Consider the following 25273-nt stretch of genomic DNA (forward strand, 5'->3'; position numbering starts at 1 on the left):
AGCGTTATGTATAATCCCCCACCACACGAATCTCCCTCCCTTTCCCCCAAGCTCTCTCTCTCTCTCTCTTTGTGCCCCCCTCCCCGAGCTCTCTGTCGCCGCCCACTACATCCCTTCTCCTCCAGCACTATGCCCCCTCCGCCGCCGCTAGGGGTATAAACGAGCCGAACACAAGCGAGCTAGGGCCGGCTCGTATTCAGCTTGTTTAATAATAAACGAGTTGAACACGAGCTAACTTGTTAAAGTATCGAGTCGAAAAATTCAGCTCATGTTCAACTCATTAATAAACGAGCCGAACACGAGATGGCTCACGAGCTAGCCAATGAATAATAAGTTAAAAGAATTATATTGGATATGTATAAAAAATAAATTTATAAAATCTTATCCATTAGACTTTAATCTAATGGTTGAAACTTTACATATAAATGAGTCTTTTTATAATTGAGCTCGCCTTTATATTTTTTATTTCGTTAAAAATTAAATAATAAAAATATATATTATATATAATTATTTATTTATATATAAAAATATAAATTAAATAAATTATATAAGTATAAAATATATGTATTCGAGCTGTTATCGAACCGAACACGAGCGAGCTAACCCCAGCTCGTGTTCGGCTCGTTTATTAAACGAGCTGAAAAATTCAGCTCATGTTCNAAAATTCAGCTCATGTTCCGCTCGTTTACTAACCGAGCGATTCGATCTCGAGCTCATTTCGCGCGAACACGAGCTGGCTCGCGAACAGCGAGCTGGATTGCCACCCCTAGCCGCCGCCTCCTACTCCTCTACCGCCGCCGCACACCGTGCACTGCAACTCTACGTCCTCTACCGCCTCTCCCCACCATCACCACGAGGGCAACAACCACCACCGCTCACCGAGCCTCCCTCCGCAATGGTTCCTTCTACGACCTTGGAGGTCTGGTAGGGGGGTCCCATCATCACCACACATCCACAACGACCTGTTGGTAGAAGCAGTAGAAGGGAACCACGGGACCATTCACAATGTTTGCATGATAAATAGTTCATCGTATTCAACTTAAAAAACTCCACTTCCAACATGGCGCTTGAGTGATGCTCACGTGGCAAAGATAGGGCCAATTTTGCAAATATAAATTTTATGGGGCTAAAAAAAAATTATTAAGAAGCTAAATGCCAAAAAAAAAAAAAAACCCTTATTTAAATGAATTCAGGCAAATGATTTTATAACGAATGTCATTATTTGGTTACTTCTTCTCATTTGAATCCTTCACAACTTTATCCTGAAATTGCTATTACAACAGGGCATACGCTACATAGCTTATTTAAAAGAATTTGAGCAAATGATTCTGATACATATGTTATTATTTCGATATAAAATAATTTATATATTTGATGAAAAACCCCTGGAAGATGTAAGGCACATTGCTACATTTATTTCATCCTACCTTTCCTCTTGCGTGAGTCTGAGTCTGAAGATTGGTACTCTCAATGATAATTGACAGTATCAAGTGTGATCTTGAGCTTTCATCATTCATATGAGTTCCAGCAGTATGACGTTGCTCGGATCCTCTCGAAATAACAGCCCTTAGTTCTTCAAATGTTGATATTTGCACAACAGTCACATTCTCAATAGACACCATGCCCTGAAGAATGGGAAAAGAAAAGAAGAAACAAATTTGAGACATTCAGAAATCATACAAAATATACACTGAAACAACATATCAACAAAACCAGCACATAACTACACCCCCTAGTCATCATAATTTCACAATAGTACCTGGTGGCGCAAAAAGCCATTAGTCTAACTCGGACATAAAAATTCTTGAAATAACTAATTTGTCCCTTGGTAGTGCAAAGAAAGCCCAGTGGTATGCAAAAACTTATTGTTAGCCATTTTCTACATTGAAGAGCACTGTGAAGGATTTAGGGTCCATTTGTTTTGGTGTAAGTAGAGTGATGGAACTCAAGTTTCATAACTTCCGTTATTTATTTTTATGTAAGTCAAAAATATAATGTAACTCAAGTTACGTTAGACCTCCACTTCACCTACTCTCAGCTTCCTCCTCTAAAGTGTCGAACTTGACTTCCACCACACTCAACCTCCTCTAAAAAATTTATTAAATGGTAAAACCTTAACTCTACTTTCTTTATAATGAGTTAGAATTACCTTATTTATAATAAATTACGATTACCTTTAAATAATAATAAAAAATTTAATTATATAATAGGTTAAATTTTATAGCGGTAAATTTACCACTATATTTAGGAGATAACGGGATTCACTTACTTACATCAAAACAAACAATGGAACTCAAAAAATTAATTTCACCAGCACCAAGTTACATAAAAACAAATAGAAGTAATTGAATTTAACTTTCAGACTGTACGAGTTACGTCAAAACAAACAACAAAAAAATAATCACACTTCAGGGAAGCTCAAACACCACTGCACTTGAGTTACGTTGAATCTACAGATTCGTCAATCCAAACGCCCCCTTAGCTGAACTGCCTTTAAGTACAAGTTCAAATACACATTAGCATCAAAGAGATAACCACTTGGAAATCCAATGTCACCCCAAATTTGCAATATCCTGTCATGTGTACATACATCTCCATTTGCAATAAAATATTCTCCTACTAGGGAAAAGAGATAAGGAAATCTTTAATGAAGACTTCTCTAGAACGGAAAAACTGTACCTTTGAATCCTTCTTGATTTCTAACTTCAGCCGCTTCGCATTTTTAGGAAGTAAGAGGTCCACGAGCGTGTCTTGATAAAGTTCGATCATATAAACCTGCATAACTCATAAGAACTGAGATTGGAGATGAGAGCATAAAAGATATAGGAACATATTATGTCTAATTATGAAATTACGGTACTTTAATTTGTGACTCTTCAAATATTTTGGTGATAGAAGTTACTATAAGTAACATATCAGCATAGATCCTATTTTCATAACTCAGAGATCCAGCTTTATTTCAGTATAGGTAGAAAAATTGCTAAATATAATAAAGATGTTGCTCCTTCACAGACACATACAATAATGATTGACCAAACTAATTCACATAATATCTGAGTTATCTGACTCATATTAATAATTCTTCAATAGTAGAGGAATAAATTGAAAAATTATATAATATTTTCACTTTAAGTGGTATGTTACAGTAATTTGACATAAGAGCTTCTGCTTTCTTCTTTTCATAGCATAATTAGATCTTTGCTGGAAACCCAGTTAACTGTGCACTTTAAATGCCATTTTCTAAAGTTTCTAGAGTTATTGTAGGTTACCTTCTTATTTGCCTAGTGCACATCTATTTTTACATTTTTTTCTGAAAATCTTAAGGGTAGATAAAGCATCATCTACAGAATAGTCACTGTAGATCATATTCACTTTAGGATTGTAGTTACAAAAGTCTTGTACAGTTCACAACTGTTGAACTTAATCATCCATCCTGATTTTAAAAAGCAATAACAATGAATCTTCTTTTCCTTTGCACAATGTAGTGCAATGAACATTTGCAAATAGCAAAGTTTCTGCGAAAAATGGTACTTGATACTCTTTGGATGGTTCTAGTTGTGTTTGGGAGGAGATGTTTTCGGCTTGTTAACGGCACAAAAATGGAGTTTCGGAATCAAACTAGCTAGAGCCCCCAGAGCCTCAGGATCCGGACCTGCTGAGGAAGTTTGGACTCTTAAAGTTTCATTACTACTCCTAACTTCCAACTCCGGACCCTGGAGAAGTCCGGACCTTCAGCGCAGGATTTTAGCAAATAGCTTCAGGATCCGGACCTCGAGAGGGAAGTTTGGACCTTCCCTATGCAGCTCGAGGAGATCCTTTGGGATCCAGACTTCTAAAGTAAAGTTTGAACTTCCAGTGGTCTGAAGCAGTTTTGTAAATAGTATTATTTCTTTCTTTTAGGAGACCTAGTTGGATGTTGTGTCACCTTTATATACCCCTTCTCTCTCTCTTCTTCTCACTCTTCCTCCACAAGAGAGAAAGGTAAAGTACTCTTTCTCCTTCATTTTCTTCTTCTCCTTCACTCCTCAAATTCCTCAACCATTGTCTTCTTTCTTATTTCTTCCATCCAGGAGCGTCAACCAATCGTAAGCTAAGAGTTGAAGCTTAAGGCTTGGAAGAGAGGAGGCTTGGAACTTCCAATCCTCAACTCTGGCACCTTGGGCTTGGATTAAAGGTTGGATTGACATTAGTATCTAAGTCTAGAACCTCTAATTAGATGAATTTGAAAGTAAATTGGAGGTTTTCTAGTTTATGTCAAACGAGGGCTAAAATTGGGGATCTTCAAATTTGAGGCTTTTAGTTGGTTTAAAAAAAAATGTGTTCGGAACCTCTTTTTGGTTGGAATTGAAGCCCAACATCTTGATTTGGAGAAATTCCAAGACATTCTTGAACTAAGATATTCTTTCCCCTATTTCTATGTGATTTTTTTTTGAATTTTGGTACGGAGATTTTGAAGGTTATGAACTCTTGAAAAATTCTCTTAGGATAGGAGAGAAGAGGGGACAACTTGATTCTAGAAAACAAAAGATTTTCGTAGACTATCAAGTTGGTTCAACCTAACCGAAATTAGTGAACTCCCCCCATGTGTTCCATTCCTTTTGGGCTCCAATTCTTGGTTAAAACATGACAATTGAAATTATTATAGATAATTTAGAACATAACATTGCCATTATATGCATGCTAGTCATAATCTCCATATTGTATGCTTTGTGTAGCATTAATACATGAGTACTTCCCTTTCCATATATTATGTTGTTGAGTTGACATGCATAACTTTTTATTAGCCATGGACATCTAATATTGCTACTTGTTCATGTGACTTCAATTGACAAGTTCAGACAAAAAAATTAAAGTTGAGAATTCTTATGACCATGGGTGAAGTATTTGAATCGATTGTCTTTGGACATTATGCATGAGACCACCGCTTGCACAAGCCAACTATTCTTATTTAGCACGTTTGATGCAGCAAATAAACCTTGCAAAAGCCAATTTCCTTTTATTTCGTAAGTTTATGTTTGATTCTGGCTTAAATCGTTTAGTTTTAGTTGATTTGGCTAAACCAAACCCTTATCTCCAATAAATATTGAAATAATCCCAAAAAAACCTTTCGAATTCCCCAAAATTGCTTCGTCTTCTATGCTCATGGTGATCATGTTGTGTTGAAGACAAAAGAACAACAATTTATTAAGAATGGGCTCTCAACACTATAAAACTTGGTTCTTGATGCTTTGACAGTAGATTTTGATGAATAGAAATTTCTACTCTTGTTCTTTAACCTTGCCACGAGTGTTCTTCTTCCTAGTGTGATCATTGACACTTCTTCCTTACACCGAGATCGTTTTCTTCCTCAATTTGATTAGTGTCGCTTCTTCCTCGTGACAAGATCGACTTTTACTTCTATCCCTCCTCTTCTTCCAGGTCCATGCCTTGCCTTCTTCCCCGTTGCCGAAATTCTACCGTGGTGTACCGTCCTCCTCGTCGATCGTGGATCCCCTGCAATCATTGCACTTCTTGTATCTCTCATCTCCTGATGTACCAATATCCCTTTCAATCTAACCTTCCACCATTACCAACCTTATTTGCCAAAACAATCAAATCTAAAAGCTTCAAGTCCGATAAAACTGAATTTACTATTTTGGAACTATTATATGTAATTTTTAGTTGGTTGTTATTATCTCATTATTGAAGGTTTATTACCAACTTAGTATTTGCTTCAATTCAATTTCAATTTTCCGTCTTGCTGAAATTTTTGCTTCCTTACTTTAATTACAGTAAAGTTCGCCAGAATCGATAAATTGAATCTAGTTTATTTCAAGAAATACCTTTAAACAAAAACAAAGTTAAAATTTCGGTTTTGGCAACCTCTCGGTTTGCATCTTTTTGGTATCAGAGCAAGTTCTTTTCGTGGGAATGTTTGTTTAGATCTAAACAAACTTTTTGGGTGTTCAACTTTGTTTTTCTTGGGGACCGGTCTCTCCCTGCGAGACGAGCTCTCGGGGACCGGTCTCTGGTGGGCAGACCGGTCTCCAGGCACCGGTCTCGCAGGGAGAGACCGGTTCCCGAACACGTGGAATTGGGGGGAGGTCCTCTGGGACCGGTCCCATGTCGGGGAGACCGGTCCCTCCGCGCGGGTTCAGCCCAGTGAGGGCAGTGTGAAGGGTGGAAAGTTGAGGGGCTTCTTACCATTTTGTTACAATATGAGAGGGGATTAGGAGAGAGGTCTCTCTCTCTCTCTTTCACTCACTCCCTCACTCTCCCTCACTGCTCTCTCTCTCTCCGATCATGGAAGAAGAAAAAGGGAAAGAAGAAAGAGAAGGAAAAGACTAAGAAGGAGAAGAAGACTAAGAAGGAGATCTTCATCCTCTCCTTCGTCTTCCTCGTGCTTGGAGCAACCTAGAGAGGTAAGCTCTTTGCCTCCTCTTATGGTAGATCTTTAAGGAGGGGATTTCGAACCCTAGAAATGGTATTTTTGGTACCCTAGCATGCTATTGAGATGTATTGTGCCCAAAGCATGGATTGATTTGGTAGATTTGGTAGTAATAGCATCTAGGGCATCCAAAATGGGATTTTGTGATTTGGCAGGGTTTGATCTCATTTGACCCTCTGTTAACCTAATTGATAGGTAACGAAACACGTTGGCGAAGTCGGTTCGGCAATCCGACGAGCCGTTGCAAAGATATTGAAGAAACGGACGTTCGGAGCTTCGTTTCCGCCTGGAAGGCCGATGCGACGTCCATAAATCGCGAGATCAAGTCCCGAGCGCCGTAATAGCAAGGCGAAGACCTTTAACTCTTGAAACGGCGAAGCGACGCGCTATTGGAGTGCAACTTCAAGATCGGGCCCAAACGGGTGCCGAGTGCCGCGAGAGGCCGATTGCAAGTGTCGACAAGCAATCGGAAAGCTAGCTAAGGTGGATTGTGTTTACCGAAGCGACTAGGTCGCCCTTTATGTCTAAGAACATATGGTTTCGTATTGATGCATGTTAATAAAATGACGTAGATGATGCATATATTAAAATGCTAATGTAAGAATGCTAGTAATGCATAATGACATAGTGCGAATAATGTTAAGTGGAAAGCATAAAGTAAATGACATATGTGAGTCATGTTGCAAGTGTAGAAATGCTAATGTAAGAATGCAAATAGATACAAAATAAGAATGCTAAGAAAGTGTATGACAAGCATGTTGTGGAGATCTTAATGTGAAAATGTTAAGTAAATGACATGTGCATGTAGACATATATATACACATAGATCGAGTGGCATTGAACCTAGTGTCATGAACCTAGGAAAGATTGAGTGGCATCGAACCTAGTATTAACAAACATAGGTTGAACAAAAATGACAATGGACCTAGCATTAAGGACATAGGTTGAACAAGAGTGATAATGAACCTAGTGTTAATAAACATAGGTTAACGAGAAAGACATAAACCTAATGTTAGAGAGCATAGGTTGTGAGATAAAGGTATGAACCTAGAGTCAACTGAATCTAGGTAGACGAGAATAATGGACCTAGTGTTAACAAACCTAGGCTATAAGTATGAAAGCAACGAAACCTAAAGTATTAACTTAGGTTGAGTAAAGGCTTGACCTAGATAAATCAATTCCATAGAGTTAAGACCAACCCTTGAGTAATGTGAAATGGATTCCGGAATCCCAGAGCTTATGGAACACCCAAAGTGGTGTTGGGCGTGTGCGACGATTTCGCCGTCCGGGGCTATACCATCGACGTGGCGTGTGCGACGATTTCGCCGCCGGATGGGTGAGCCGATTTGTGGCCTATATCGGTTGAGCCGGGTTTGTGGATTATGCGCAGGGTGACTTGAGCCAGTGCTGGGCGTGTGCGACGATTTCGCCGCCGGGTGGCTAAGTCATTGAGTGCGGTGGGTTGTTGAGCAGCCAGTGTGCGGACTATCCGCAGTAGATTGACTCAAGACCGAGTCGAGTGGCATAGTTGGCTAAGGTAAAAGTAACCTTAGGATAGAATCGCCAATGAGCGTAATGCGACCAAGTAAGACTAGAGAAAAGCTAATGATCGAGAATAGCTAATAAAGTAAAGACGGCTACAAGTAAAGAATGGCTAATAATATGAAGTAGAATCAACTAATCTACTTGCATAAAGTTACAGGTATTGCATATTGCATTTTGCGAGGCATGACATTTAGTTCAATATCGAATATATATATGTTATATGTTATTGGACTAACTTGTTGCAGCACCTCCTCGGACCTATTGGTCGAGCTTTTCCCTTGGGTGGCCGTACCCATTGGGAACCATAAAGTTGGTTCTCACCCCACGTTGTTTTGGGGTGTTACAGGTACACACGTGAGCGGCGCAGCGACGCGAGGCAAGGGCGTAGCCTCGTAGATAGCGCCCTACCACAGAGACCGAGGTAGCAGTACCCTGAGATAGTCTAGCTTAGGGGACTAGAAGACAATGAACCAAGTTGTATCAAACTTGTAGATCAAATGTAATAACTGAGATTGTATTTGGAAGTCTAATGTAAAAGAAAAAAAATGTGATGTATTAAGTGTATGAAATAAATGCTTGTAATAGCAAGTAGATTTATGTTGTTGATACTTCCTTATGCAATCTTGATTGTTATCAGTTCCTGGTTGGGACATTCGTATATTGTATTGATTGCGACGCCTAGGACGTACAGGGGAAACTCTGTCCGTTCGGCGGTCTGTTCGCAGCGCCACAACCCGGCCAAATAGGCGGGCGGTCGCGGGGCGTAACACCTATTGTTAGGCAGACCTTCGCAATTTGATCATAACACTATACATGATGATAGAGAGAACACTTATATTGTCACAAAGGACAATAAGAAAGTTAGATTGGTTCCCCTAAATTACGCACCCAAACCAAGGTCTCAACCAAATAAGTCCCAAAAGCAAACCTCCACTAATAAATAGAAAATGATGGTTTGAACAAAAGCCAATTCTCTAAAGATCTAGCAAAGCCCCCAGTGGAATATATCCTCTTGGCAAAAGAAACATCTAAGAACATTGAAGTTCCACAAACTGTTCAACCATTATTGAATGAATTTTCTAATATCATGCTTTAGGAACTCCTCGATAGTCTTCCACCTATGAGAGACATCTAACACTGTATTAATTTTGTACCTGGTGCTAGCCATCCATAACTAGCCCATTACAGAATGAGTTCAACTGAACATGAAGAGTTACATAGACAGGTCTCTGAACTTCTGCAAAAAGGTTACATTAGAGAAAGTATGAACCTTGTCACGGTGTCTGCCCTCCTTAACACCAAAAAATGATGGAATGCGAAGAATGTGTTGACAGTCGAGCAGTTAACAAGATTACCATCAAATACAGATTTCTAAATCCTAGGATTGATGATATGCTTGACATGTTAGGAGGTGTGAAAGTATTCTCTAATATCATCAAATCCATATTCGACCTAGAGATGAATGGAAAACAACGTTTAAAACCAAAGAAGGATTATACGAGTGGTTGGTTATGCCGTTTGGGCTATCCAATGCCCCTAGTACTTTCATGCGCTCCATGAACCAAGTCTTGTGACCATTCATTGAGAAATTCGTCGTAGTTTACTTCGACGACATCTTGATTTATAGCACAAGTCCTGAAACTCATATAGATCATTTAAGACAAGTGCTTCAAACTTTAAGAGATAACAACTTATACATGAATCTTAAGAAGTGTACTTTTCTGACTGATAACCTTACCTTCTTAGGATATATGGTGTCTATTGAGGGAATTAATGTAGATCTTGTTAAAATAGAAGCAATTCAGAGCTGGCCAACCCCAAAGACCATAACTGAAATCTGAAGTTTTCATAGACTTGCATCGTTTTATCGGCATTTCATTCGAAATTTTAGTTCATTAATTGCTCCAATAATTGATTGCCTAAAAAAAGGTAAATTTACTTGGACGCCTGAAGCTGAAAAAAGTTTTCAATTGGTTAAGCACAAATCTTTCAACTAATCCCAAAGTTGTCTCTTCCAAAATGTCCCCCTAAGCCCGCTACCAATTGAAAACTTTAGCCTAAAATGATAAGGATACTGAAAGATTTGTTCACCGGTGTAAAAATTGTCAAGCATTCGAAGGGCAAATTCAAAATACTGGCTTGTATACTCCTCTGCCCATTCCCATTATGTGTCGTAAGGATATTTTCATGGACTTTGTCCTAGGCCTACCCAAGACTACACGCCTCCTAGGCCTACCCAAGCCTACACGCCATGTTGATTCAATTTTTGTGGTTGTTGATCGTTTTACAAAAATGGCTCATTTTATTCCTTGCAGAAAAACTTCTGATGCATCACATATTGCAAAATTATTTTTTTAATGAAAGTGTATGTTTACATGGTATTCCTAAATCAATTATCTTTGATCAAGATACAAAATTTGTTAGTCATTTTTGGAGAATTTTAATATCAAAAGTAGGAAGCAAATTGAATTTCAATAGCTCCTACCATCCACAAACTGACAGACAAATAGAATAGTAAATCAATCTTTGGGTAATCTCTTAAGATGTTTAGCTAGAGAAAAACCAACACAATGATTTTAATCATACCTCAAGCTGAATTTTCTTATAATAGTTCCATAAACCAAACCATTGGAAAATCTCCTTTTGAAGCTTTATATGGTTGTCCTATAGCCCACTTCCTTGACCAAGCATCCATACCTTACAACGGTAGAATTAGTGCAGATGCCGAATATTATCTAAAATAGATTCAAGAAATGCAACAACAGGTTAATCAGAGGTTGCAGACTTACGGGATTCTACTATCAAGTACAAGGAGTCGGCGGATAAATATCGCCAAGGTATGACTTTTAATGAAGGGGATAATGTCTTAATCTATTGTAAGAAAAAAAAGGGTTCCCAACTGGAGGCTATAGCAAGTTGAATAGGAAATACAGGCCATTCAAAATTCTGTAGAAATTAGGGGAAAATGCATATCTAGCTGATCTACCCCCAGAAGTATCGACGTCCTCGATCTTCAATGTCAGTGAGCTATACGAGTACCATGGAGAGGCCCCCTCTACTATCGATATTGATGGCTTGACATCTCGCACCGACACTGAAATGCCATCAGATGGCATGGAGGATATTCTGGACGTGCGCGAATCTACAACGCGACGTGGTACCCATCGCGATACTTGGTACATTGGCATAGACAACCATTGTCTGATAGCAGTTGGATTTCTGATGCGGAGTTGCGCCAATTTCGAGAGGACTTATACCAGAGCTATCGAGATGCCTTCTCGACGGGGTCGAGATTTCTCCAACTCGGGGAGAATTGATGCAGCAAATAAACCTTTATTTTTAAATGCAATTTCTTTTTATTTTATAAGTTCGTGTTTGATTCGGATTTAAATCATTTAGTTTTAGTTGATTTGGCTCATCCAATCCCTTATCTCCAATAAATATTGAAAGATATTGAAACAATCCCCAAAAGACCTCTTGAATCCCCCAACATTGCTTCCTTTTCTATGCATGACCCTTGGGTGACCGTGTTGTGTTGAAGACGAACAGACAAATTTATTATAAGATGGGCTCTCAACCTTATAAATACTTGGTTCTTGATGCTTTGAGGGTAGATTTTGATGAATAGAAACTCCTTCTCTTGTTCTTTAACCTTGCCGCGTTGTTCTTCTTCCCAGTGTGATCATCGACGCTTCTTCCTCGCACAAAGATCTTCTTCCTCAATTTGATCGTTGTCACTTCTTCCCCGTGACAAGATCAGCTTCTATTTCTACCCGTCCTCTTCTTCCGAGTCTCTGCCTCATCCTCTTCTTCCCTATTGCCGAAGTTCTACCTGTGGCATACTATCCTCCTCGTTGATCGTGGATCCTCTGCAATCGTGTGATTGGTGTATTTGACTGGGTAGGCAATCGTGGATGTTGATCGATTGTAGACGCCCTGTGTGCGCGGAGGTGACTAGTACACACAGTGGGTTTGTGCATGTGACTGGGTAGGCTTCCGTTATCGCCTCGGAGTGTGACATGCAGCCCTTTTATTGATCTCAGCAACTTTATTAAAAGAAACCTTCCAAAATAGATACATCTAATATCTGAAAATACTCGTCACAACTAGACCCTAAATTTTTTCGCCCAATATTGACCTCTAAAATATTAATTATGAACTTGAAAGATTAAGTTTTAAATCACATAAAACAAGTGATAAGAAATAAACAAATCAATTTATAAGAATGCCACATTTGTCTCTTGCTCACCTTCAAAGAAAATGAATATTTGCTGCTATCGCGTTTTATCACCTTAAAAAGTTCAGCAGTTGCCCTTGGAGTAAGTCCGGGTTTGTTTTCTGAACCATAAATAGTGAAAGTCTTCCCAGAACCAGTTTGTCCGTAAGCAAATATACAAACATTATACCCATCAACAGCAGATTGTACCAAATACTGCATCAAAATTAGCAATATGCAAATTAGTCTTGGTAGTAAATGAAGAAATTGAACAGTATTTTCTCAATTCGAGCAATAAACCCAGAAAAGGAAAGTCCAGCAATTAATGTTATCTGTATGAACTTCCTTATCTTTAATAGACTTTTGCAATGTCATTACTCCATAAAACGAAATAAACTTTCAAACTAAACTACCATTGTGTCTTCAAATACTTCATCTTGAGAGGCATTTTGGTCAAAAACACGATCATAAATGTGTTGCTTTGACTTATCATCTTTCCATGGATGCGCAACTGTGAATTCATCAGGACTCACAACTACATTCTTTTCTCTTTCAGCGATTTCCTTATCACTCAAAGGACGCAAACGGCAGAAAACTCTTATCTTCCCTTTCATATCTGTCAAGTGTCAATTCAAATGGTTGACCGAATGTTTAAGTAGAATCAGACAGAGAAATAAAAGGGAAACAGAGAGGAAACCTTCAATTGTATTATAGTATCGTTTTCGCAAAATTTGCTCTTCCCTATAGAGTGCTTCTAATTCAGCCAACTGAGCACCTTGCTTCTGTAAAATTGCAGCTGTTTGCTCATTCTTCCTATCAATGTCCTATAACAATGTCACATAGTTTTATTCAATGTCAGTTTCATACAGCAGTTACAAATGAATATGACGGTAGTCTAGTTACATCTGATCGTAAGACTATGTTCTTTTGTAAGATCTAGAAAAGTTAAACACATACTGCTTTAAATTCTCGCAATTCTTCAAGTTCTTTTACGTTGTTCTGCAATGTATCTANGCAGTTACAAATGAATATGACGGTAGTCTAGTTACATCTGATCGTAAGACTATGTTCTTTTGTAAGATCTAGAAAAGTTAAACACATACTGCTTTAAATTCTCGCAATTCTTCAAGTTCTTTTACGTTGTTCTGCAATGTATCTAGTTCAGCATTTCTCAGCGTAAGCCTAGATTCAGCTGCTGTTAAGGCTTGTGAGGTGCTTTCCAACTTCTGCTCCAGTTCTGCTTTCTGCACTCTAAGTTTCCGATTCTCATCGTAAAATTTTTCCAATGCACTTTTCTGCATTTTATGAAGCAAAGTCACTCTTGTTAGATAAATAAACAAAAAAAAAAAAGACTAAAAGATGTACACAGCAAATTTAAGTGGAAAATAAATGACCAAAAGGTCACACCTCTTCATTTGTCATTCTCTCAAGCCTTTGGACCTTCTGTTCAAGCAGAGATTTTTCCATCAGCAGCTTCTTAAAGGTTTCTTTTGACGCATGCAGTTCTTTCCTACATGTCTTCAACTCCTCCTGAATCTTACTCAACACCTTTGAACGAAAACAAAGAAGAAAAGTAATCAACAAATCATGCTCATTCAATAAACATGTCACAAAAAAGAAAGAGGTCCACAGATTATAAGCTCATTATGGATATACATTCAACAAGTAATAAACTCATCATACAACAAGCACTATGGAGACTATGCAAATAAAAGTTCTGTTGAAAATACCTGTGTGCCGCCATCAGCATCTGCTCCATTATGATTATTCTCTGATGAAAAAAGCTCTTGAGTGTTCATTCTTGCCAACATAGCCTCCAATTTGGTTTTTTCCAACATTGCAGACTAATTAAGAAGCATAACATCAAGTGGTACAGATTAGAGAGGAACAAGGAAATTGGCAAGTACAAAAACAGGTAATGTTCAACAGAAGATAGGAACTAGTAGTTGCACCTGCAAAGCAACTTCTTTTTCATCGAACAGCGACTTGATTCTATCACGGTCGGATGTCACTTCCATTAAATTTTCTCTCTCAGACTGCAAAGCATCTCTTAGCGCTTCTAAATCCTCCTGCATCTGCCTTTCTTCTTTCTGCTTTGTATGCAGCTCCTGCAACAACTGGAGAGCACGAAAAGACAATTAGTTCCTTCAGAGATAAGTAGCACAATCCTAAGCATTTGTTGAAAGTTTGAAACGACCTCAATAGAGAGTAAATTAAAAAAAAATTATTGGCAAAACGTAGCAGAGTGAACAAAAGTATGGCCAATTAAGACTCAAACTATATGTAAAACAAAAACTCAAGTACTAGGCTTGATATTTAAACCAAGGTTTTAAGTGCCCGTCGGCACGAGCCATATCCATCGTGCCGTACCGTGCCAACAAGATACCGGCACGATTGTGAGGAAGTGAATTCTCGAAATTCGAGAGTTAGACTACATTTAAAATCGACTAATTGTCGAGCTGGTGTGCTTCGGAAAGTCCGATAACATCAAAAATGCAAAAAGGGCATTTAGGACGAACCCGCGAGAGCTTGGTGTAAAATCTGCTCAAGGAGCAAATTTCATGCTCTCGGGGACCGGTCCCTCTGGGAGGGGACCGGTTCCCGTAGCCCTTATTTTCGGAGAAAGCTCTCGAGGACCGGTCCCTCAAGGTGGGGACCGGTTCCCGTACGCATATTTTTTGGACAGCTCTCGGAGAACCGGTCCTCCCCTCAGAGGGACCGGTCCCCGTAGCCCGAAATTGCCCAGTGAGGGCTGCTTCATAAAAGGAAAGTTGAGGGGTTTATTTGCAAAATACCTATATGAGAGGCTTGGGGGACCCCTCCTCTCACTCACACACTCTCATTTCCCCTCTCCCACACTCTCATTACTCTCCCTCTCTCTCTCTAGAAAGAAGAAGAAAGAAAAGAAGAAAAAGAAGGAGAAGGAGTAGAAGAAGAAGAAGACCATCTTCTTCCTCTTGTTGGAGTAAGCTTGAAAGGGTAAGCTTCTAACCCTACAATGGTGGATTTCTTGTGATAGGGTTTTGTTGTTTAGAAATGGTTCGAATTGAACCTATTGGAGCTAAATAGATGGTTCTAGCTCGAATCCGAAGCTCGAACCATGGATTTCTCCATTATTGCAAACCTAGGCCTCCGATTTGGGGTTTTTGGAAATCTAAGGTTTTGATCTCTTTTGATGGGTCGGAAACCTAATTGCTAAGTCTCTAAACGCGCAGGCGAAGACGGTTCGAGTATCCGTAGAGTGGGTGCGAAGTTATCGTCAAAAAGAGACCCTCGGAGCTTCGTTCCCGCCTAGAAGGCCAACGAGGCGTCGTAAAGTCGGCGAATCGTATTCGAAGAGTCACGACATCGCCACGAGGTGGGTGGTGACCATCCCGAAGCAGTTGAACTGCTCCCTATGTCTAAGTCTATCAAGTCGATCAATTGCATATTGTAATGTTGCATTATAGGGTGCTAAATGTAATTGTTACACATTCTTGCATGCTAGTAGAGTAGTGTAGAGTTGAGTTGCTTAACACCTAAATCTAGTATGCATAAGATAGTGTCAAGTGACCTGAGACCCTATAATGAAAGGATAGTTGATAAAGAATGAACATGCTTGTGGACGAGAACCTAGTAAAGTGCAAACTAGTGTATTGAGAACTTGTCAAAGGAACGAGTAGCATCTAGTTAACCATAAACACAGAACGAGTGGCATCTAGTGACATTAAACATGAGAATTTTAGTGTGGTCAGAACACTATGAAATTAAGTATTAGAATACTTTGATTCTGTGATAACACCAACCTTAGTTGGTAGGATGTTCCCAGTTCATGAGATTGGATCGAGCTCACGTAGCCTGTCTACATTTGTAGTGGTAGCTCCACACAAGTTGTGCACTCCGGAGTATTTGTCACTTGAGGGGGGTAGCCGCTAGCTGCCCGGGCAGCCGCTAGCTGTCCACAGGCGGTCTCGGGGGTAGTCGAGTAGTTGACCTCCTCCCCTAGGAGACTTACACGCGTGAGACTGAGAGAGAGCCTCGGTTTAGTCGAGAGATTGGGTGATCTAATGAATAACTTCATTGTTGAACATAGTAGTACGATAGCTAGCCTTTTACTATGAGTTTCATGCATTCATTATATTGGATTGAGGCATAGTAGATTACTTTCTATTTCCTTATCATGCTACTGTCGTTTCATATCTATCTATCTGTATATCTATCTGTGCCTGCTTAGACCTAATGGGGAGATCGGTGGAGTCGGCGGCCGAACCCACTGGGAACTATTCGTAGTTCTCACCCTATTCGTAGTTCTCACGCCACCTTGTTGCAGGTCCGAGCTTGAGCGCCCCCGGTGAGGATCGCGGTAAAGGCGTAGCGCCCTAGAGGTTGTAGCAATTACTTTTCTATTTGCACTAGAGTTACCCTGTACCTATTTTGAGAGTAGATGATGTATAGGGTGAGGTTGTGAGAGGATTGTATATATTTATACAGGTTTGGAAGAATGCAAATTGTAATAAATGTATTAAAGTCTAATGAATTCAATAGTTAGGCATATCTCTCTTTTATTCACTTGTATGCTTTACTCGTGTTGCTTGCTCTTGGATTGTGTAGCACTGCTTGTGCTTTTGTTATCGTTGTTTGATCGTGTATGTAAGCGAGTGTATTTCCTGGGAACTTGTATACATGATCTTGTCGTTTTAGCCTTGGGCGGACAGGGGAGGTCCTATCCGTTCGGCGTCCGTTCGCCGCGCCCGAACCAGACCAAATAGGTGGCGGTCTCGGGGCGGGAGCGTGACAACGATACAGACCCCGTGCCAATGGCACAGCTCAAAACCCTCTATTTCTTTAAATTAGTAAGTAATTTCCTCAATAAAGTTCAAAAGATGTGATAAAAAGACAATAAATAGTTAGAATATTTTGTTGCTAAAGAAAATAAATATTTCATGCTATTATGTGTCGACACACAAGAATTTTTTTGACCAGCACGCATCGGCACAGCTCGGCACGCACCGTGCCGTACCGTGCCGGCGAGTTTCCAGCACGACCCCGTGCCACGACACTTAAATCCTTGATTTAAACTATAGTAGGTACTCCTGGGAGAGAAGTTATACGACTACACATATTACAACTTAAGCTTGCAGTTTAAACTACAGCAGGAAGTGCCGAGAATGAGGAAATTTCCAACTATACATATAGCAACTAGCTTCCCATTAGACTTGTTCATGACATCTTTGAAAGAAGAATACTACTCGATAACTACATCTTACCTGCATGCATTATATATAATGGATACATTACATTTAAAAATTCAACAAAACATAAATGCTAACCATTCATTGATTTCTACATATTCACACTGCCTGTTCCAAGGCTTGCATTGCACAGATAGATTATAATTTTGATACCAATGTGTACTACGGGACTGTACAGTGTAAGTTAGAAGACATATACAAAATAATTTTAGCTACATAAATTACCCGATCCGCATTTTTTTGAGATTCTTCAACTGCTCTCGATAAATCCAGTGCATGCTTCTCATATATTTCCGTGCTTGGTGGCTTTACTGACTGAGAAATATCATTCTGAATAGATGCACCGGCAGCAGCCCTCACCTTTGAATATCGGCGCAGCATCACATCATTTATGTGTGTTTGAAGAGCAACACATATTTCTTCCCCCTAGCAAAGCTCACATTATATATTGAGATTTCTCTAATATTTGAGAGCATTGATGAAACAAAAACATAAATCTTTCGTAAAGAAGCGGAGCATATGAATGCCTGAACCTGCTTTGTTTCAAATTGGAAAATGTGAAGAACACCAGCGACTCTCATCTTAAAGAAAACAGCAGCGTTGCTGCTACCAAATTGCATTATATCTCTCAATTCAGCAGAGTGCAAGTACTCTTTAGGAACAGGGCGGAAAAAGTGCACCTGCGACCAGGAAAGAAGCATTGTCATTTTTTAATATCTAATTAAAACACATGAATCTCTATCTATCCAATAGGATGCAGGAAAAACAAACTCACCCCACGTTTGTTGATGCCCAAAATGATCCTTCCAGGTAAAAGGCCTATTGGGTCATCTATCTTTCGCACACTGAAGAAAACTGAGTTTCCGTAAGGGAGAGACCTCAGAATTCTGAGGAACTGTTGCCTCGCATCATCCTTCGACAAGTGTTCCTGCATCACATCAAAATCCAGAAAAGCAATGTGAGAGATTTCAATATGAATTTTCTCAAAAAGGCAATATGATTCACAGTAGTTCAACTCAAGTGTCAACATAGCTTGTAATTCATCGAAAAGCGGCCAAGTCTGGAAATCGTATATAGCATTGTTTCTGCATATAACATAGTTAGAAACACTGAAAGTTGCTTGTGTGCAGAAGAATACATCTTTCCTCCAAATTTAACAGAAAAAATGAAAAGGAACTTGTAGCTGAGAATAAAGTATAATAGTGAGGTTGAACTGAACAACTGCTAAGAGCTTTCTGTAACCTAGATTTGCAACAAAGTCCCTTCTAGAGGATGAGTCCACTGTGTATTGAAGTGATATTTGTGCATGGTAAGGCAACATAGCATGCATGGTTAGGCAACATAACATGGTCCACCATGAAGATTTAAGGAAAAGGTAATATGAGAGAGGAGGAGAAATAAAGTTTCTTTCTTCTCTTGTTCCTAATTTACCCTGAAGCATTCAGTAAATTAATGCAAGTCTCATATAGCATTCAAGACAACCAAATAAGATGGGCAAAATAAATTTCTAAATCAAATAGAATAATCCAAAGATATTATAGTGCTAAAACCAAGGATTTAAATGCCGTGGCAAGGGGTCATGCCGAAAACTTGCCGACATGGTACGGCACGGTGTGTGTCGGGCCGTGCCGATGCATGCCAGTCATAAAAAATTCATGTGTGCCGACACATGATAGCATGAAATATATATTTTCTTTAGCAACAAAATATTCTAAACGTTTATTATGTATTTTTATCAAATCTTTTGAACTTTATTGAGAAAATTACTTACTAATTTAAAGAATAGAGGGTTTTGAGCTATGCCATCGGCACGGGGGTTGTATCGTGCCGATATCTTATTGGCACGGTACAACACGGTAGATACGATCATAAAAAATTCATCTGTGCCAACACATAATAGCATGGGTGCCGGTCATAAAAAATTCATGGGTGCCTACACATAATAGCATGAAATATATATATTCTTTAGCAACAAATATTCTAAACGTCTATTATGTATTTTTATCAAATCTTTTCAACTTTATTGCGAAAATTACTTACTAATTTAAAGAATAGAGGGTTTTGAGCTGTGCCATCGGCACGGAAGTTGTATCGTGCCGATATCTTGTTGGCACGGTACGGCACGGTAAATACGGCCCGTGCCGATGGGCACCTAAATCCTTGGCTAAAACAAAATATACAAACGATTATCTGGAAGACGAACACTCATCACAGTCAAATGATACCATTAATTGATAGCGAGAGATAATGTCAAGCTCCCACTCCCGTTTTCCTCTTGTAACCGCAATCTGTCTAGGTAAGAACCGTTCAAGAAGTGATATCCATTCACTGCAGAAAATGGAGAAAACTATAAGGCGTTAGGAAAAAAAAAATGCCCAGCATACTAGATCATCAGAACAAGGAAAAAAGTGGTACAAAAATAATGTGAATTCTAATGTGATCAGAGATACATACACACATGAATCAGGGTTGTCCACAAACCCAATCTCAACAAGAATTTGAAGAGCAGAGAGTTGTGCAGCATCATCCCTCCCAACTGGATAATTTCCCAAATTATAATCATGTTGTAGCTGCAAGAAATTGAAAACAGAATGAAATTATTAAAAAAAAAACATTATCATGGCCAGCTTATTCACTTGATAGCAGTTTGGCATCCTGACTTGTACCTGCACATAAGAGAGCTGAACGAACATTGGATCTTCCACAGCTTCGTCAGATTCCCGAAATAGCCGTTTCTTAAATACAAGTTTGCAGTGCAAAATCTCTCCTTTGTTGCGGTCCTTAGCTGACTTGAATTCAGCAAGCAAATCACCAATATATTTGTTATCATCTAATCCGATATATTCCTCTGTGAACCATAAGAGAAATACATGGCATCTATTAGGAGGGTTATTTTCTTTTAACCAGCAATATTAGAATTGTATATTCTATCTTTTGAGGTAATTAAACTTCACTATATCTATATAGCTGGACTACTCAAAGAAGTACCATTGCCAACATCAGAAGATTTCGATCCACTGACAACCTTTCGACACTCAAAGAGACTGAAACTGGAGTAGACTGAAAGTTTGATGATCCGTGCAAGTTCCTGGAGAAAAATTTATTAGTTTAGTCTCCATATAAAGAAACTTTCTATACTACCTATAAATAAATGGTTTTGGGATGACAAAAAAGAAAAAACAGTTAAATATTTCTTTTTTCACAATCAACTGTTGATATTTTCCAGGTGAAAAGAACCTACATGACAAGGAAGTGCAGATGAAGCTAAGGCATTAAAGTAATACAATATATTACTGTACTTGAACGTCAATGGAAGGTGAAAAAAGAAACATTAAACAATCTAAAAGAAAGCTGGTACCGATGTACTGTTCCAAACAAAGAAAAGATAAGATACTCATGCCATCTTCGATTAATATATATCATATATATCTCGGCCCAAAGTCAAATTGAAAGACTCTTTCACGTTACAAAGAAACTGAGAGCAAAATGATATTCATACCCAAGCTGAAGAGTGAAGAGTGAAGACCCAATAGGCTGCTAATCTAGGCAAGGCTTCTCAAGTCTCAACCAAGAACCACCATGCTCACACACAAGAACCAAGTTTCCACTAAGTTTTTTCAGAAGATTTTAGACAACTCAACACTAGCCAATCCAAAGGAGAAATTTTTACTGCCAACTAGGTGATCTGACCTAATATGGCACTCGAGATCATCTACGTCATGAGGTCATGAATTGAAAAATAAATAAATAAATAAACACTACAGTGAATAAGAAAACTATGAAATGTACGATTACTAGGTTCTTGTTAGTTCTTTCTTCTAGGGTATGAGTATTCCTAGCCTAAATCTCTTCTGTTCTTCAGCATGTACTCCTCTCAAAGTTTTAGGACAAAAAAAAATATAAGTTCACATCAGAAAAATATTGTTTAAAATCGTCGGACCGAATGGGCCCTTAGGCCTTCGCATAACATTACCATGCCCTCACCATCCTTTTAGTAGTTATCATAAAGAAATAAAAGGACACTAGTGCAGGGCCCGCGCTTTGCGGCGGGTAGTCAATGAAAATATATAATTATTAAAATTTTAAGATTAAAAAATTATAACTAAATAAAAAACTTATAAAATAGTGTTATGTACATTACAAAAAATAACTTTTTTATTAATATTTTCTTAATTTTTGAAAAGTTACATTATTCTAACAACTTTATTTAAAAATTAATCAAGTTTAATAGTTTTGAAAATTGTTCTATAAATAACTTTTTTAACTCAAAAGTTAAAATTGGGGAACTTATTTCAAATTGCCGAAAAGGCGAAGATGTCTTTACCTTGTTAAAATTGATTGGAAAAAAAGAATTCTTACATGCACATGATATATATTAACATTCTATACACCACAACTTATATTAGATGATAAATATTTTGATATCAAAACTTAATTAAACATATATGACCTACAAAGTTAATAATTTAAATTATATTTAATGAATTAGATTTTAAAATAAAAAAACGAAAAAAAAAAGAGTCGAAGAATAAAAAAAAATACAAATAAAGAAATTCAAGATGAAACAACAGCTACTACAGTAAAAATATAAGAAGTATTCAAAAAAAAGAAAAAAAAACTATAAGAAGAATTATATTTATAGCAGCAGTAAGAGTTGAGAATTAAAATATCATATGTCTCATAATTCGAGCCAGAATTTGCAACTAATTAACATTTAAGACCTAAAATATTGTGTCCCTTATAGTTTGAGCAAGAAATAGTAATCCAAGAAAGTTCGAGGAGTAAAGTTTCACGCATCTTATAGTTTGAGGACCAAAAGCACAATTTACTTTTTTTCATGTTTTATTTTTCTTACAAACAAAGTCAGAGTTGAGTATTGATCAGTTTTGCTTAATTAGCAATTTCATATGAGGAAAGAATATGTTAAACTATCGAATAAATTTTAGAAAGCCTAATTGTTAAAATTAAAAGTCGACCAATCATATTTTGGATATTCCAAAAGATTTTAAAAGTAAAATTGATCGCTCACTAGACTATAAATATGGCATTGAAGTTTGACATTAAAATCAAAATAAAAATATATAAAACTTTTCTAAATTATGAATCATTTTGAATCAGTTATCCAATCTTTCGAAATTTTGTTTTTATGATCCAACTTTTCTATATATTAGATTTGAGTCAGTCAATGGTACTTTGACTTCAAAAATCTAAATGCATCACTTAGCTCTACAGATTTAGTTAGTATATTTTATGCGATTCTCGCAACTAAATTTCATAAAGTATAAAATTAACTTAAACTCTATCAAATTTTCTTTTATTTTTTAATGTACAATCTATATCTAAATGCTCAATATTATAAAATTAAAAATTTATATTTAATATAAGAAGTCTAAACTATTTAAAAATTATTCATATATTTTAAATTTTTATAATAAAAAATAAAAAATTAGATTGGACTTAAAAAAATTACAAATATTCTTCTCCATATATGAAGAGAGAAAAAAATTTAAGAGAGAGAGAGTAAAAAAAACTCCCCAATGAACCCACCTGCCCCGTCCAACCCACCCACCTAACCCTCCTCACCCCCACTTCCAGATATGCAAGATTGACCCAACTACGTTCAGCTAAAAAGAAAGATATAATCTAAGTTGATAAGTTCGAGGCATCGAGCGTATAAGAAGCATGCACTATCACACTACTGAGACATCGCATAAATATTTGATGGATTTCACTAAGTTCCAAACTTTTACAATCCAAAAATGGTTCTTCATTTTCTTGGCCAGCCGTTGTATTGCAATTTCTCCTCATTAGTAATGTACTATGTGTGGTATATGTTGAGCACACATTGATCAAATGTTTGTATGCTTCCCACATTTAATGATAGCAAGCCTAATTTATGATTCATTTCCTTTCTTTGTACCTTCACGAACACTTGTAGGAACTTATTGCATTTTTCATAAGCCAAACTTATATCCTTCTCACTTCTAAAAGAATAACAAAAGAAGTACAAAGTGATGGTTTATCCGAAAAGGCCATTTAGGCATTTAGCTAGAAAGCAAGAAAAGTTGATCATAAAATGTCGTGGACTAGTCTACCAATTTAATATGACAAATCCACAGATAGGGCCAGGTGTAGTTTCACGTATTGCTATTTTATCATAAATTTGTAATATTTGCTCTTTAAAGGAACTAAGCCGGATTCAATGCAAACTAATGAAACATCCCTATTCCCTAATGTGAGAGTCGTCCACTTCACAGTTTATATACACTATACAAAACCATGAAACATTTCCAGAATACAAATGAGGTATAAAATTTAGAAGAATTATCTTCGAGGAAGTCAGGTACCTCAACAGCATCAGCAACAGTTGTTGCCATGTCGAAGGTAATCTCTTCAAAAGTTTCATCCAAGAAAAACACAATTGTCGTAAGCTTTTTACCGGTCAGAAGAGCCTCTATCTCCTCACGGGCTGGAATTGTAACCCTAGGCCCTGCCTTCACCGAACGCTTCAAAGCATTTAATGTGTTCAATGCAAGAATCCGGACCTCAGAATCAGTAGTCGTCCCATGAGCAATATAATGAACATACTCTGATAAATATGCTCCAATATCCTTACTAGGAGGCATGGAGGACGCACATAAATACAAGAGCTCCCAAGCTCTTATTGACCAACTCCTGGAGAAGCAAATATAAGATGTTAGGTATTTTCATATTATAATTTATAAGGCTAGAATTGCAGAATATTCCCCAGAATATAAAACCATTTCCAATTGGCCCCCTGAGATATGAAACCAACAATGAACACCCTCAATGTTTATACTATTAACACCTAATCTCCCTCCCATCATATTTCTGTTTGAAATTGTTAGAGAGATTTAAAATATGACATTTCCCAACAAAAGAGGCACACAATAGGTATTTCAGATCAATTTCCAAGCTGAAAATGTGACCCAACAGGGGTTAAGTGCTAAAAGACTAAACAGAAGGGCTATATCATTCTTATACCAAGTAATTCTGTAACAAACTTAAAGCAAGTTATGAATAAATTAGAAAGTAGCTTGCACTATGAGATGGAGTAGCAAATCGATCAACTTGCCTATCAGGATTATTGCGTGTTTGCTTTGAAATCTGAGCAAAAAGCTCATCTCGAAGTTCAGAACGCTTCAGAGTATGCTTGTAAAGTTTCACTACAAGCCCAATCCGATCATCCAGGGTCAACAGAGTTGTTTTGTCTGATGCCTCGAGTCCTATGTACTTCAGTATAATATGGAACGACTTAATAGAGCGGCTTACCAGATCGCTACTAATTTTAAGCAAAGAAGTGGGGATAGGATCCTGCAGAAAGGCAGAATTATAATTACTACAAAGTCGAGTGAAAATACAGAAACAAATGAAAGTTTAAAAATATGAAAATGACAAGTAGTACAAATTGAAGTTCATAAATAGGAAAAAGTGTATGTATAACAAAAGTAAGACATACAAAAGTAGGCATGATACCACACGAAACAAAGAGTATTACCTTTTGGAAACACAACATATCCTCCAAAGTAAACTTTTCACGAGCTTGCGGCCCTAGAGATTTTTTTGAGAAAAATCCGCGTTTTCCAGCTGAATGGATCTGCTTTTGCATTGCTTTCAAAAAGCCCTCAACCTATTATAGAGTGAAGAAAATCATAGTAGTGAAGTAAATAGTTAATATGCCTGATTTTGTTTTTTAAGAGAAATATATTTGATTTCACAATATTTGTCAAAGATATCTGCATAGCAATTGAAGAGGAAGCAAAAGTCACGTAAATATAATCCGATGTCATAATGATATAGAACTGAAGACTAATTGTGACACCCAGTAGTCCC

The 25273-nt window shown here is 37.7% G+C and overlaps 1 protein-coding gene across 2 annotated transcripts in view; it reads right to left on the reverse strand.

Annotated features, from left to right (window-relative positions):
- LOC109718440 (kinesin-like protein KIN-14I) overlaps positions 1 to 25273 on the reverse strand; it is a 32862-nt gene that overhangs the window by 2285 nt on the left and 5304 nt on the right. For both annotated transcript variants that reach the window (XM_020244684.1, XM_020244685.1), the window contains exons 4-22: positions 24939 to 25070; positions 24516 to 24754; positions 23767 to 24094; positions 20408 to 20507; positions 20086 to 20267; positions 19874 to 19989; positions 19645 to 19747; positions 18195 to 18347; positions 17953 to 18099; positions 17645 to 17845; positions 14141 to 14305; positions 13919 to 14032; positions 13596 to 13736; positions 13292 to 13483; positions 12886 to 13012; positions 12602 to 12804; positions 12222 to 12404; positions 2680 to 2775; positions 1428 to 1625 (exon numbers count right to left, since the gene is read on the reverse strand). In XM_020244684.1, the coding sequence (XP_020100273.1) occupies positions 1428 to 1625; positions 2680 to 2775; positions 12222 to 12404; positions 12602 to 12804; positions 12886 to 13012; positions 13292 to 13483; positions 13596 to 13736; positions 13919 to 14032; positions 14141 to 14305; positions 17645 to 17845; positions 17953 to 18099; positions 18195 to 18347; positions 19645 to 19747; positions 19874 to 19989; positions 20086 to 20267; positions 20408 to 20507; positions 23767 to 24094; positions 24516 to 24754; positions 24939 to 25070 (3120 nt within the window). The remainder of the gene's footprint in view (positions 1 to 1427; positions 1626 to 2679; positions 2776 to 12221; positions 12405 to 12601; positions 12805 to 12885; positions 13013 to 13291; positions 13484 to 13595; positions 13737 to 13918; positions 14033 to 14140; positions 14306 to 17644; positions 17846 to 17952; positions 18100 to 18194; positions 18348 to 19644; positions 19748 to 19873; positions 19990 to 20085; positions 20268 to 20407; positions 20508 to 23766; positions 24095 to 24515; positions 24755 to 24938; positions 25071 to 25273) is intronic.

The sequence above is a fragment of the Ananas comosus genome, linkage group 12 (genome assembly GCF_001540865.1).
Source record: "Ananas comosus cultivar F153 linkage group 12, ASM154086v1, whole genome shotgun sequence".
In the NCBI taxonomy this organism is placed as follows: Eukaryota; Viridiplantae; Streptophyta; class Magnoliopsida; order Poales; family Bromeliaceae; genus Ananas; species Ananas comosus.